Here is a 16,818-nt window from a genome sequence, read left to right as displayed (position 1 = left end):
TCTTCTATAGAAGAATGCCGCAATCCTTTCCCCCTCATTTAGTTTGGTCGTGTCCGGTTTCAGAGCAACGTCCGGAGTCCCCTTGTAGTTTTTTGGCTGATGAGAAGTGATTCCCTTTCCGCTTGTTACAAAAATCAAAGGCTCTGATTTCTTAAACAGATACTATATCTTCAGGTATATAAAGAAAGATTCAAACAGGTTTAATGTCGTTTATTAAACAACTATTTGATGGTGTTTTTTTCAGAAAACTAATATCCAACAGCTGAAAGAGGAAATTCGAGAAAAACTTCCTGAACCTTCACAAGACAATGGAAATCACTCGACTATTGTTACTGGAACGAATGCAGCTACTTCAGGAACACTGAGACATCGAAAAAATCGTCCAGCACCTCAACCTCCTAATCGTTCAAACTGTCAGAATGGTAATGTGACAGCAGAGCAGCTTGAAATTCGTGCACCTTCTGAACTTCTTTTTGGTGTTCCCTCGACTCTTAAGACTCAGTGGAGACATCAACCCAAGGTTCTAGTCACTGGTAACATCAAATACGTTGCCAATGTAAGTTAATTTCCATTCTATTTTACTCTTCTTTCTTTTCTAACATTCAAACAATTTTTGATCAATGAATAACTGATCAGTTTACTTTAGAATACTTTTGTTTTTTTCAAAAAAGTTGATTAGGAATCACTTCTAAATAATTGGCACCCAATTAGACATTTAATGTGGATTGAATTTTTGTTGATGTAGTACTTGGGTTCCACGGTGGTCAAAGAACTTCGAGGCACCGAATCGACCAAGAAATCAATTCAGAAACTGAAGAACACTTGCAGAGATCCTAGAGTTAGTTTAGGGATCACTTTAGCCATTTCCTATCGTGGAGTTCGGTTTTTGGATACTGTTACGAATGTAAGATCCAAAGTTATTGTTGAAGATGTCCAAGTCTCAGTTCAATATGATTTTTATATAATGCATAAACCATTTTTGTCAATAAAAAAACAATTAAATATTTTCTAATGATTTTAAAACTTCATTATGGTTTATGTCTTATGTAAAAATTGTATCATTCATTTGGATATATTTTTATGTAATAAGTTTAACCTTTTTTCGACAATGTTTTATCTAAATAGGAACCCATATGTGATCATGAGATTCGTAATATCCACTGCGCGTGTCAGGATGCGGATGATCTCACCCACTTTGCATACATAACAAAGGATCATGCGAGTCGAACACATTTTTGCCATGTCTTCTGTGTCCCAACGATGGTAATAAAAAGATCACTTTTAATATATTCTTGTTAATATAAAATTTTATTCAAGTCTTTTTCATAGCTCAACATTACAAAATTCTATTTTTAAAATTAATCTTTATCCTACTTTATACACCAAGTGCATTTCAGGTTTTTGATAAAAAATATTCCTCTTTTCTTTATTTCGTTATCAAAGAAATGAATTTTTGAAAATGTTATTTAACATATTCCAATGAATTTGAAAGGATGAATTCTGATAAATTTTATCAAATAAATGCAGACAATAATTTCACAATAAAAATGAATAATTTATACTTCAATATTTTTAATTCCATTTATTTATTGTTCAAAAGTGCATGGAATAATTAGCTTACAAGATAAAAAATATTCTATTGTTTTTGAACAACATATCACAAAATTTAAATGAAATATAAAGTCGAGGATATTTTTTAATTATAAATAAACGAAACAATTTTTGCTGATCAATGATCAATAATTCATAGTTCTAGCTTTATCACAAGCACTTATCAATGCTACTCGTAATGAACATTCACGTTATTCCGGTCATCAAGTATAAAAATAAACTGTGCAAGCTAGTGTTATCATTCAACTAATCAGCATAGTTATAAGCAAGTTAATTTAGCATAAAATACGATCAGAACAGCTAGTTAAACAGTTTGGTACGAAGGAATATATTTTTTTTTTGCAGGATCAAGCTACTGAAGTTATCTTGACTTTAGGCCAAGCGTTCGAAGTTGCTTACCAAATGGCTTTGAAAGATAAACTTGGCAATAATCAAACAGTACGATCTCAATCCGCTAATCAATTGACCAGCATAGCAAATTCGGGCAACATTACATCAACAAATGCCAAAGCGACTTTGATAACTAATCAAAGTAATGAAACCCGTACCAAGACTGATATGATTGGTACAAATGATATGAAAATGACGACAAATACGAATGATAGTGAAAAGACGAATACATTAAAGGCTAAGTCAAAAACGAAGAATACCAATTCAATAATGACAAGTTCTAATCACAATTCTCATGGGAACTCAAGCGTAAGCGCAAATTCACATGGTACAAACGTTAATACTGGAAATAATTGCACTTCCGGTGGAAACTCAAATGCCAATCCAAAGCCACTGGTAACGCACGGACGCTCACATTCGGTAAACGACATCAAGATTAATGGGAATCAGTTAAAGCTCGCACCAACTCCAGTTGATGACATTGGTATTGGCGTCAAGGATATGAAGGCTGGCTCTCGGGCACCAATTGCTCTTTCAGAAGAGCTGTAATCCATGAAAATCAATTTGATTAAACTGTGATTATTTATTTAAACTTGTGAGTCAAGTCTTTGTGGTCATATATACAACGAGTTATTTCTAGTGATTTATTGAAAACTATTAAATATAACATTTCCGCGTATTACTATCAAAAAGAAAATAAACATTTTTTTAGATCTCATTGTGATCATTTTATCAAATATATTTGACAGGTTTTAATGATATTGATGGAGGTAAGTTGTTCTAAAAATTTCCATCGAATTATTTTTCATTCTTATCTCTCGCTTTCTCTGCCCCTTCTCTTTGACTTAGTGCATTAAAATGATGCTTTTTAATGCACGTGGGACGTTATTGTATTCATCGAATTAATAACAATGACATACACAGAATAGAAGACTATTAGCGATAATTAATAATGATTGATGAAAAGAATGACATTCCCATGCACATCAGAATTTTTGAGGATTTATTACACCAATAAAATAATGCTCAATATTGTTCTCCTAATTAATAGATTAATTGTAATTTCTTAGTCTGATAATGAATTTTTTTATTCGCCAATCTTTTTGATAATTTTATTGATGACAGCCTACTTTTCAATATTTCATCCTCAAAGACTGAAATCAAGCATTGATCCTCATCGAAATCGATGTTCGAGTTATTTATTGTAATTTTTAAACAGTTTATTGAAGTAATTGAAACATGAAACATTTGAAAAATGCAATTTATTAATTATTAATTAAAGTAAATTTAGAGTACAGTCTAAGAAATAAATAAATCCATTTTCGGGATTTTTTGAAATAATCATTATTGATAATGATAACAATTTTTGAAGTTTTCTTATCAACAATAAAAATAGTCGAAGTGTACAAGGAATAATAAAATAGAATTTTTCTTCAGAGAAATACTGAGAAAAGAAATTTATTTGCAACTTTTGAGAGATGCACTGTCTCAGATTGGACCAATCTTTTTTTTTCTCAATCAAGTAAAAATTTAACATATTTTTTATATCAAATTATTACATTTTCTGATTGATAAAAGTGCAAATAAATATTTGATTAATCATTCTTTTTATTCAAATAATCGCATAATATAAATTATTACAAATAATATTCAAATAAACTTTCTTTTTCATTTCAATAAGAGAAAATGTAAGAAGAAAGTGGATAAAAGATAAAGTTCTTGACATAATATTTTTCAGTTCAAGACTCATAAACTTTTATGTAAGCATCAAATAAATTTTTTTCTCGGTATATAAACTCAGTAAACTGTTGCAGCTATAAAAATTCAAAAGGTATACATACTTTACTATTTCCTAAAAATAGAAGAAATGAATCTAAACATAATAGATCACATGAGCATTGTAAAATTAATGGACATATAGTCGTAGAAATTTTAGAATAACACAAACGAGTGTTAACTATTGTATATTATATATTCAAGTGATTACGACTTACAATAACGACAAACAGTGTTGCGTGCATTTTACTCAGTGATAATTGGCATTGAAGAGCATATAATAAGTCAGTACATTGCCCTGTAGACCAAAGACGAGTATTTAATGAGATCAATACAGTATGAAATATATGTTTTAGAAAGTGAAAGACAGTTAGAGAAAAATCGAGATTTAGGCATTCAATTTAATTAGAAGAAGAATATCTATTTAGAGAAGAAATAGAGATTTGAGAAATTAAATTGACTAAAAATAAAAAGTATTTAAAGATAATAAAAAAATTAACTACTGCCAAAAAATAATTCCATACCCTTTATTGGGATTCACGTGGACATTGTATTAAAGTCTTAGCTGATGATTAATAAAGAAAATTAGATAATGAAGAGAATATTATATACCAAAGCATTCTAAATATCAATTTTCTTCGAAAAATTATTAATATCAATAGCATTAATCATTTAATAAAAATTTATTATGTCATTTTAATGATTCAAAAAAAAAGGAAAAAAAAAAGAATGATGTATTTTTAAAAGGAAAAAAAATAATTTATTGAAAATTTAAAGAATAATTTAATGGATAAAATATAACAATTTATTCAATAGTTCAAATAATAAAAATATTCAATCTAATATTTCTAATAATTAAACACAAATATATAATAATAATAATAATAAAGAAAAATTATTAAATTTTCAATAAAATATTTTTATATAAAAAAACTATTTTTTTTCCTTTTTAAAAATAACTTCTTTGTTAAATTTTTTCATCTTTCAAGCCTTTATTTTTATTAAAAAAAAAAATATACATTGAATTGAAACTTGGTTGGAAAGAAGTTATGACACGAAAAGAGTTTAATTATTATAAAAAAATGAAACAAAAAAAAATGATAAATGAAATAAAATGAAAAAAATGACTGTTCCAAGGAATTCTAAAAGGGAAAATTTTGCATAATCGAATTTTAAAAGTATTACATCATAATTCAAATTTGTCTCTAATATTATCGCTAGCAACGTTAAACATTAACAATATCGCTTAGCACTATACGTGTATTCATCATTGCATTATGAACTTATTATACCATACATTCACTACTTTTTGATTGGTATTTTTTTTACTATTCTCTATGCCTATAGATCAGCTCGAATGTTAATTTATATTTGTGCAATCATTATCGTCTACATTTAATTTACATTTTAATATGAATTACATCAATTGACTGGATAAATATTCTCTTTGATAGAGTAACAAATATTTTAATTAATCATGATAAGTTCATTTTGTAACAGCATAGACAAATGGAAATAATTTCTACATATAAAGAGCAGCAAGATAATGGACAATTGTATTAATTCTTATCATTTATTATATATCTAGTGAATACTTGCCATCAACAATATTTTCATTCATAATAACCAAATTCTTTTGCTAATTTATTCCATTATTAAATACATAATGATGATAAGTGATAGCATGGACTGAGTTAATTTTTATGGCATTATTCTCAAAACTATGACTAATTCTCTTACTATGCTTCAATTGAATGATGTATCAATTAATACATTCAGGAAGTTAGAATGAAGTCTCTTGATACCTATTTGCCAGTCTTTAGCACAACTTCTTGCATCTTGGTATCATTGAATTCATGTCGTGAGGTTTTTGTGTATAAGCATCAAAAGGAAAACTTAGCAGTCGAATAATTTATGTAGAATACAAATTCAATTACCATCCTTGGTATTCATGAGCTGATTCTATAGGCTATCCAGTGATATATTTCACGATTTAAACATCAAGCTTGCATAAATTTACATAAAATGTTTAACGAGAAATAGAATGAGAAAAAGTACGAGTTGTTTAGGTCCATGTGGATAAAATGAACGATGAATTTTCTCAATAGTAATCATTGTTGTTGTCACGGCAGCTCAAGGGGATGTGGAAACAGTATTGTACTGAATTTAGTTGCAAAGATGAAAGAGAAAGAACACTTTTATAAAGAGGGAAGTAGATTGGTTTTGCTCGATAGCGACTTTGAAAGGGTGCAACCCTGTTTTGCTTTAACTCAATAAAGCACCGATACGATTATTAAACATCTATTCTCTTTATCGAGTCGCTATCATCATTAACCAATTGTCTATTATGTCGATGGAATAATTAATTCATCATCAATTATTCAATATGGATTGTTTAGAAAGTCATGTTAAACAACTCGGTTATTTTAGTCTTTCACTCATTCTAATTTTTAAGATACATTTATCTGCCATTTTTATAAAAGGTATTTTATGTCATCAACATGCATTGACGTATACTATTAAACAATTAATAACATATTTTCCATTGAAATCAATTCATTCATTAGTGTATAGAAAAGACGATATCTTGTATTAATAAATACTTACGATTGTTAAGAAAAAATTATCAATTATCTTAATAAATATTACATTTTTTTCTAGAACTTTTCAGTGATCATAGTCATAATTAACGTTAAAATATTTAATATTGGTTCATTAATTAATAAATGATAGATAAAAATGAATGTTTTTTCTTGATAATCGTAATTAACTTTTATGCAGCCAAGAAATAAATTATTTTACCTTTAAAATATCTAGTGATTTCAATGGCCAATTCTAAAACAATGGAGCAATTGTTCTTGGAGTTTAAAAAAAAAAAAAAAGTAGATATTATATTTCTCTTGATATTAGCACCAAAGTGCAGGATTTGTGCAAAAAAAAAATGGAAAAGTAATGGATAAATAAATATTGAGAATGAATAAAATGAATATAGATACAAAAAAAAAAACAAAAAAAAAATGTGAAAAAGCGTGTATATAAGTTGGATAAAATGCTTTATGACGTAAGCGTGAATCCAATTAGTTCATGTGCAATGTTGTAATTATTATTATCTATATTTATTGACGGAGAATTTATGACGGCGAGTAGCTTGAAAAATAGGCTTTCTGGTCGATATATAGTATGATGATAAGAACAAAGGATGAAAATATAATAGGGATTATAATATCAGATTAAATATAATGTAAAATTTCATCGATATCAAATTAAAATAATATCTTTATTTCGCTCATTCTTGACTCTTAATCGGTGCGATTATGATTAGCCGATGTGATATTTTGGTTGTTCAGTAGTTGTAATGAGCTCTGAACAATAATGTAATGATTAATAATTCATAACATTTCATTCGTAGTTTTTCTTATCCTCGTATAATCAGCTTTGCTTCACAACAATTCGTCGATTGGACCTTTTGTTTATAAATGCGCCATTTTTTATAAAATAATGTATTAACGTACTGATATACTTGAAGTATTTATATGCAATAATCGGTAAAATGGATACAAATGAAAATAATCAAAAATTAAATGATAAATTATTCAATAATAATGATAATTAAATAAAAATACCTTTTTCAATAGCTTTCCATCGACGAATGTGGCATATAGAACGCACTATTTCGAACGTTGCAGCCTGGTTATACGCAGACTTCCTACGTTCTTGTATACACTATTTATTATTGTTCATGTTTATTAGAGTTATATAAATAAAAAATGAAGATAAAAACATTTTTTTTTCAAAGGTCTCGCTTTTATTTTTACCCTCAAGGAAATACTTTTTTTTTTTACTTATTTTAGATTGCAGTTAATGCAAAAATAACAGGTGCATAAGAGATAAATAAATGTCAGTACTCTCTTAAATAAATCAGTGAATAATCACTGATTTGCAGTAATCTTCACTAATTCAGCTCATAAGGAGAGCGAGGTAATTTGATAGTAAGTGATTAATAATAAAAGTCCTAAGTAGAAATGAACTTTGGCTTTAAAATTGAAATCTTTGATGAGAAAGATCAGATTCAAAATGTCTGACCAAATTTGGACATCACTACTTACATTAATTATTAATGAATTAAACCAAGAATCGATAAATTACTGATTAGACGTAATTATAAATAATATTTACCTCAATTTATTTTAAATTATTATTTAAATATTTAATATAAAAAATTAATTTAAACTTTTGAGTAAAAAAAATGTTTAAGTAATATAATAAAGTGGAATGATTATGCTCTAACTGGAAATTAATATTAGAGATAAAAAAATATTCTTGTTAATTAGTCGAGAGGTGAAGCAGATAAAAAATTGACAGGTAAGAATAGTGCACATATTGTTTTGGTATTTTGAATAATGTTGTGGACGGTATGGTTTTTTGCCAGCGCAAAGAGCAAGCCGCAAGGCAAGCGAGTCGGCGAAGATGCTAATTAACAAAGTTTCTAACTTAAAAAACTTTTTCGATTAGCAAGTAGATTGTTACGCCATGCGGGCGGCCTTTCGAAGTCGTTTGCTCGTTATTATCTTGGTGATAGAGAGGAAGAAGAGTGGAGCTAAAATTGTACTGCAAAACTGGCGAAAATAATAATAGTACTCGACCAAGTTCCATCGTTAAAACTGTTTCGACAACTACCGCAAGTATTGTCGATCAGAACTTGGAAAATTTTCACAGCGTAAATATCACGAAAGAATAACATGGTTTCTTATTTTTTTCTGTATCCAATGACTTTTATTATCTTTATTAAAAAACATAGAATTCGAGTACTTAAAAAATCATCTTTTAGATAGATAAGAATGAATGACGTGAACCAAAAAGTATCAACACTACCTCCAGATCATATCATTAATGCCTAGGATTTGAAAGGGCTTTCATCAGAAATGTAATGCCTTACCTGACCAGAAGAACCAGTTAGACATGTTTAAAACCTAATGAGATTTCAAAAACCCTAGTGAGCAACAAGAGTAGATTATTTGTGGCCTAACATTGCATTAAGTTCGAAGGTATTGGTTCAACTTTGGACCAGTAATATGTCAATCTCGTTTCCTACTTGGATAATGGATAAACAAGCCTAATAAGGACCTAGCTAAAATTTTTATCTAGATAAAACATGAGAACCTGACTAGTCTACTCCATGAGCTTTAGATAGAATTAGAAAGGTGTTGATTGTTGTACACCATCAATGACAATTAGTCATCTAAAATCATCTTATAATTTAACTTTATGTTCATCACTTAATATTTTTAATTGAAAGAAAAATTAAACATTATGAATTAAGAATTGATTATGATTTAATGAAAAAGATGAAAGAAATCATCTTATCAGGAATTAATTTAGTAAGATATGAGATAATGAGGAAAATACTATAATACGACACACTTTATCAAACCTGGTCTTGATGATAGCCCAACATGTCCTAGCATTTTTCTTTAAGTATATCACCTGGTAAAATGTAGTTTAAAGAATTAATTCTCTAGCTACGGATGATTTTATCTCTGTCTATTATAAAAGATTATGAAGCTTGATATATATATATCAGGAAACCTAAGAGATAAGTATGAAAGAGATGATGAATTATTCCAGATGTTATCAATAATTGGCAAGAAAAATAATTCTGACATAGAAATTATAATTCCTCATCTCGTCTTCCAGATCAATGATAGTAATGTATTCCAATGTCGTCAAACTCCAAATTTCCAAAGTCTATAATTGGAAAATGCTGCTATCCAGCCCTTCTTGCTTGTTTATGTGGCACATCATTTTATTTGCGCCATTGTCTGCTACCAAAGTACAAAAAGCTTTCAACCTAAAAATTTCTTGGTAAAATGGGAGAAAGGAAATTAACATTGGAAGGAAAGTGATCTTTTCAGAAGAAACAGATCGTATTAATGCGATTGAACCTTCACTTAAGGTAAGTTGGTCCAATCGTTCAATAACGATAGAGTTACGGAGTTTAACCAAAAGGATTGGCAACGTTAGTTTAACAGCCATCATCATCCCTTAGATCCCACGAAAAGCGATCAGCGGCACCCCTTGCTGCGGCGCGGAACAAAAGAAATAAACGAGGGCGCGGTTTGTGCGTGACGTTGTTATATAAGTGCGTGCAAACAACGTTTGTGGTGGGACCTTGAATGTTCACCACGCACGTTCGTTGAAGGCGAAGAAAGCAGCTTGAGAGGTTTTGAGATGCTGAAGCTAGAAAAAGAGGGTTGGGTAAATATCAGGATGATGTTTAAATCCCTCCCGCTTTTGTAGTATATACCTTTACTTTGTGCTGTCCGCGAATCCGTGCAATGAAAGCTCCGACTTGTCGTCGCCCCTCAAAATGCTCTTTCGTGCTTATCAGGACAAATCGTGTAGATTCTTTCACCCTCATCTCATACTGGAAAGTTGGAATTTATTTGAGGAAAAATGACTTTGAAAAATATTAAGGAAAAAAGGAATATACATCAGTTATACATCCAAGTCAAATAAAAAATGATGTAGGGTAAACATTGGATAAATGATACAGAAATATACATCTATTTTCGCATGGATCTAACATTGTTTACAATTAATTTCACTGTGTCAACAAACAAAATGTTCGACATCACTCTTCGAAACAATTTCTTATTATTACATGGAGAAATTCTTTTTTTTTAATCGTAAGTAAAATAGTACAATATAACCTCTTTAATACAAAGTCATTTTCCAGTAAAATCCCCATTATAGCAAAAAAATTCACCTTTCTATTGCCAGATTTTAATATGATGACCATAGAAATAAAAATGATAAGTCAATAACTTCGTCATCCCTAATTTCAATGGAGATATGTAATAAATATTACTCAACTTTAGGCTGTAAAAAGAATGACAGAGTGTGGAAAGCCATGATGAATAAAGGTACGAAAAGTAAAGAATTAGACACAAATGTAAGATAGCTTAAGTGGTAGAGTATCCTAGTGTGGAACTAGAAGATTCTGGGCTCAACTTCCGGTCTCACCAAGTTGCTTATTTCCAAAAGGTAAGCTTGTACGAATTGTGGAAGACTGCAAATGGGGAGAGAGAGGTGAATGAGCTGTAATTGCTATCATAGTCACTTTTTAAATATGCTCACGTGCATTAAAAAGTGACTAGAATGTTATTCAAATGGGTGGCGTTATTTTAAAACACTTTAAATGTATTAAAATCAAGCACTACGACTTGCAGTGCGAATACTCAAAATTTATTGTTGAATAAAAATAATTTTATCTTTTTATGTCATGTTATTTACTTGCTGTTGGAAAAAAATTTTAAAACTCACTTAATAAAACAAATTTTTTAAATAAATTATCATAATTTTTAATAAATACTTTCAACCTCACGTATTATGTTGAGGTGTGCCATTTTAAATAGAGAATGATCGTATTTTATGATGAGAAAAAATGGACTATAAAATTGAATTTCGAAGGAACATTGTGTGTTTAGAAAATATGAGGTGCATTTAATGCATTGCTGGAAGGTCTAGATCAGTTATCTCAGCCGAAGTTATATTTCTGAGCAAGCAGGAAATAAATAGTATCGAGTAAATAGAAAGAACGTAAAATAAAATCGATAGACAGTAAATGGAGAAGTATGACCGGTGATTCAAGTAAAGTATTGCAATGAATATGAAAGTGACAAGCGCGTAATCCATTGAAAATTTATCTGACCTCTCCGATAGGTCAGCATGAAGGGTTCAACTCTCCTCTTCCCTATAAAATCGTACCCTTTCGTATAGAACTCCTATAGATAACGTATCACACCTCATTCAGCCAAAAAGATCCAACCATTCATTACATCCTTTCTATTTTGAAATATATTTTGGGATAATATTATTTCAAAACAATAGCTAAGGCAACTTTGGTCATCATATTACTTTTTTTGATGACTTAAGAGCTGTCAATTATATTGAATCACTGCAAATCGTAGTGTCTTATTTTAATACACCTAAGTGTTTTATTATGATGTCACTCATTTGATTAACATAATCATTATTGTTAAAAACACTTTCAAGTCATCATTCTTAAAATACTGTCAAATAAATCTAAGTCTCCATCTACACATTGATTGACAAACGAATAGATTTGTTAGCAATGCTTGACTGATTTGTCCATGTTTAGTATTTGACAGAGTTCAGCTTTGACCAGACATCTTTTAAAATCAGTCAATATTTAATCATTTTAAATAACTACTTCAATTGCTTTTATTGAGCATTTTGGTTCTCATTACCCCCTATTTTATAATACTTTAAAATGATTGCAATATTAATCAAATGAATAATGTTGTATTAAACCACTTTTAGTGCATTAAAATAAAACACTAAAATTTAAGAGTTGACGTGATGTTATTTATTTATTTATATGATTCCTAGTTATGATTATTTAAGTGCCTACATGCCAGGCATCCTGGAAATTTCTGTGCTAGATGGTGATGGTCCAGTTGGCTTGAAAAGCATAGTTATACCATATAGTTTTGGTGTTAATTAATAATAAAACATTTTATCTACAGATAGATTGTTATTATTCAATAACGTTATCCTGCAAAAATTGATTACTTGGCTTTTAGTTGATTAAGAACCTTCACCAACCTAACATTTCTGTTTTTCATGCTGCAACTTTTGCTCAAATAATAACTCATCTACCTCCACAAAATTTTATCGACTTATTTTCAATACATGTTATAATTGATTTTATTTAATTGATTCTCCACACACTCAAGATCTTGATTTATTTTTCCTCCAAATACCTCTGGATCATCTGTTCCATTTTCAAGAGAACCCCAAGTTCTGATGATGACTTGACAATATGTATTTACTTTCAAACTATTGACAAACGTTTTTTCCTATCCAAATGACACAATAGGACTTGAATGAGTTCTGAACGAGATTGGTATAAATCTGTTGTATTTATTTATGCTATAAAAGAATCCAAAGAAAAAAAACTTTTTAAATCATGAGCTGCCGTGGGCGTTGTGTTGGAAATCAGCAAGAGTATTTCTTGATATTTATGTCTGATGAAAAGTGCACCATTCTTTGCTCATCTTCTTTCACATTAGCTGGGACATTTACGTGGTGAAGCGTGTCAAATGCCTACGCAAACCTGAGGGTTTACAATGGTGCGTGGCCGCGAGGCTGTTGCGCGACGTCGAGACATTGTCATGAGGGCGTTGTACGCACGTTCAAAAAGATAGAGAGTTAGCCACGTGGCAAAAGAATGCTAGGGATTGTGTTTTATTTCATGATCACTGAAGCGGTCGCGGCTTGGCTCGTTTGGACTCGTCAGGGCGTAAGTGCGACCATGCCGATGACAAAACTCCCTTTTTTCTCTCTTGCTTTTTAGCCCCTCATCTCCTTTTTTTCTTTATGTACCCAGAGAACGAGACACTGGTCCATCTAGATCCAAAGCTGTATATACTAAAAACCACTCGTGTAAGACGAGGACATCCATGAACGCCTGCATAAAAACGTCAGTCAGGCTTAGCAGAAAGTGAGAGAGGGAGTCAGTGAGAGACTTTGGGATGTAGATGGTATCAATGAGGATCACCCAAAGACCAATGGACACCGTTACCTAATTATTTCAGCCGTCTCACATTCGTTCTATTATTTGAAGCTCTTTGCTAAGCCCATATCCTTTTTCTCCAATTTTTAACTGTAGTTTTTAACGGCTTTTCAATGCTGAGATCAAGTGACGTTTGGGCTTACTTGAAATTCAGCTCAAAAAAATTGGAGATGCTTAGTATTAAATTATGGAGAAATCCTTTTTTTCAAATGTGTAACATTGAATAATAATTCAAGTACATTTTAAGTTTGTAAATAGAATAAAAGATGATTTTAACGAAATTTTTCAACCATGAAAAAATATTTTTAATGAACTTTTTTTAATGAGATTCATGGGAAATCAAGTTGAAGATACTTTTGATGAAAATTTGGGAGTTTGCAAGGATGGAAAAAATTACAGAAATAATCATTCATGTACAAAAAGCAAACTTGAAAGTAATTACGACATTTTTATCTACAAATGTAAGGTAAAGTATTTCTGTGTATAAAAAATTGTTTGCTATGAATAAATGATATTTATCAAATTCACAGATTTATTTGCTAAACCAACTGAAAGAAGTTTGAAATGAAATTTAGAGAGCCTTTTGAAATAATTTCATTACAAGAAACGTTGAATTATATTTATATTGACAAATTATTTAAATTACAAAGTTATTTTTTTTAAAGAAAAAAAAATGTTAAAAATCCATTATATTGTTGATGTACATCAGTTGCAATAGATAGCAAATAATAGCAAAGGAAAAAGACCTTGAAAGCACAAAGTTATTTTCTACAAGGATATTTGTCTAAGTATGTATCTGATGACAGGTGGTGAATACCAGGACATTAAACCCAAACACGCGGAAGATCGACGTTTCTCTATGCTCGCCATATTGACGAGTGAATTCTGTAGACACGCTGCACTGGCACGAGGCCCTGCGGCTGACGCCAAGCAACGAGCCAGCTTCAGGGTATCTATCGGATAATTAGCCGTTGATTACGTAGCAGTCATTGAGGCGAACATCAGCGCCCTCGGGTTCTTCCATCTCTCTTACACCAATCCATCTCCTGGACGTTTGATACAAATGGTGAAAGCACGAGGGAAAGAGATATGAACATGACGGAGAGGCTACCCGAGTTCATACCCGCACTTCCTGCATCTCGTTACTGACGCCAAATGCTCTGTTGGTTCGTATTCTAGTCCGTCGAGTTACCGCACACTAGACGATTCGCCATCAGGTACTATCTCCATCCCCTCGATCTAGCCGCACATGTGTTTACCACCATGTATCTGCATGGATATACCTCTTCATCAGCTCCCTAACTTACTATCCGACAGGAGTAGCCTCTAAACAACCTCATTATCATTCGATTCACTATAATAGAAAGGCGATTTCACGGTGCCCAAGTTTAGTTTAGGTTTCCAAAGAGCTAGTCCAAAAGAGTTTGATTGTTATCATATTGGAAATGGGATGTTTCAAATGGATTTTGTGAGAATGGTCAAGTCAGCATCTTGATCAGATGCATTTTAGGAAAGTCAACAATGCAAACTGGCTGATATTAAGTTGCATGAAAAGAACTTTTAACTTACTTTCAGATAAAAATATTTTAGAAAAAATAGATTGTATTCAATCATTATTTACTGTTTTCTTTATTGACTTTTTGATAAAAAATGCTAGCTTAAGGAGGTTGGATCACGATGGCAAAATAAATGAGATTCTGCTAAAATGTTCAGAGGATGTTTATTATTGTTGGTCAAATCACTCTGATTTTCTGCAAATTTTTTAGAAAGCTAATTTAGAAGATGTTGATAATTAAAGTTTCTTCTCAAACACGAGCTCTTGTGGGAATCATGTCGTTTTTGACTATACTTTTCATATCAACTCAATGATAATGTAGTGTTAGTGACCAAACTCCTTGAATGAGGATAAACATTGTTTTTAGAAATGATTTCATGAAAAAAAAAAGATAATAGAATTTTATAATTAAACGAATTACTGCTCCTCTAAACATCACTAGTAATCAAAAGGGCATTTATTTATAGGTCTTGAAATGTTTACATCATATTCACCTTCTGGAGTATTTATATTTATTTTGTATTCACCTACATTTCTATCATGGGCTAATATAATAAGAACATTCATTTCATCAACAAAAGTTTATCTAACTATTAGTAAACATATTTTTTGACCCAGAATTGTAATTATAGCATAATTAATCAATACTCGAATTAATTTTAATTTAAATCAACATTATATAAATTTTAAAAATGTATTTATTGTATTATTGAATATTTATGCTATTAAAAACTGGAGTAATATTGATAGATATTAATTATACAAAACAATTAAAGACAATCCATGAATTTTGATCATCAAATATTCTCCATGCTCTAAAAGCGAAACGGCAGCCGCAATTAAATAATTTAGAAGTCTGTATACCAACTACTTTCGAGCACGAGTATATGCAATGCGAACGATCTAATCAGTCAAGTTAATTGAAGGTACTTTTTTTCCTTCTCACTTCTGTTCTTTTGGAATTACCAACTCTCTGTCTCTCGTTGGAGTTCTCTCAAGTGGCATATCCCATTGGAGTTGGTCTCGCCCTCCTGACGATATGCAGTGCCGAAACGATTGAGTCATTGAATGGAATAAAAACACAACAAACCCTAGGGTACGTTTGTAATAGAAGTGGAAGAGTACCGACGACGTGACGTCACGAGCAGAAGGCATTCAGATTGAAGAGCGCTCGATGACTCTTGAGATTTGTATTGCCATTAATAACGAGGGTGCAGCCTCACCGAATCACCCGTGGTACTTGGCTAAGAGGAACGAAAGGAGAAAGGTGCGTACCATAAAGTATTGAGTACGAAAAACATGTGACCTTTAACCTCTGTCGCGCTTGATGCTTTTCATTGGTACACCCACTCAAATAAATCAAAGAGATTACATTTAGATCAAAGTTACTATTGCTGCATTATTTAGAATAATGTTCAAATACCTATTTGTCCTGGTTTCATATTCTCTACTATTTTTCATTACATGAAAATACTTCAAGAGGTTCCACTAGCAGCAAATTACTACAGACTCATTGTAATTTTTGATACAATGTTATCAAAAGAGATGTTTTGATGCGAGAAAATATTGAAAATGTTTTTAGCCATGAATTATTTGGGTAAATGTGATGTAAAAAAAAGCTCTTCAATACTTTCTTCCACTGAATCAGTAATTGTTCACTGCCCTTTAAAAATAAAACAGTGAAAATCACTGTAAAATAGAGTACTTGCACTGTTTCTCAGTTACAAAAGTATCGCTGTTTGCTTTCTTAAATTGAATCAGTGAAAACTACTGCGAATCAATGAATATTCACTGATATCCAGTGCCAATCCAATGACTGATTCTTTCAGTAATATGATTGACACTGGCAATCATATCACTGAATTGCAGTAGTTTTCACTGATTCAGT

At 30.8% G+C, this 16,818-nt stretch overlaps 1 protein-coding gene across 1 annotated transcript in view; it reads left to right on the top strand.

Moving 5' to 3' along the window:
* LOC118067281 (ankyrin repeat and SAM domain-containing protein 1A-like) overlaps positions 1-3,045 on the top strand; it is a 38,048-nt gene extending 35,003 nt beyond the window's left edge. Inside the window, exons 14-17 of the mRNA XM_035083930.1 lie at positions 245-556; positions 746-904; positions 1,126-1,263; positions 1,957-3,045. Coding sequence (XP_034939821.1) covers positions 245-556; positions 746-904; positions 1,126-1,263; positions 1,957-2,550 — 1,203 coding nt within the window. The 3' untranslated portion in view covers positions 2,551-3,045. The remainder of the gene's footprint in view (positions 1-244; positions 557-745; positions 905-1,125; positions 1,264-1,956) is intronic.
* Positions 3,046-16,818: the final 13,773 nt, after the last annotated feature.

This window comes from Chelonus insularis, unplaced genomic scaffold, assembly GCF_013357705.1.
Source record: "Chelonus insularis isolate UGA/USDA-ARS -01 unplaced genomic scaffold, ASM1335770v1 contig_377_pilon, whole genome shotgun sequence".
Classification (NCBI taxonomy): domain Eukaryota; kingdom Metazoa; phylum Arthropoda; class Insecta; order Hymenoptera; family Braconidae; genus Chelonus; species Chelonus insularis.
This window is presented reverse-complemented; position numbering and strand designations above follow the sequence as displayed.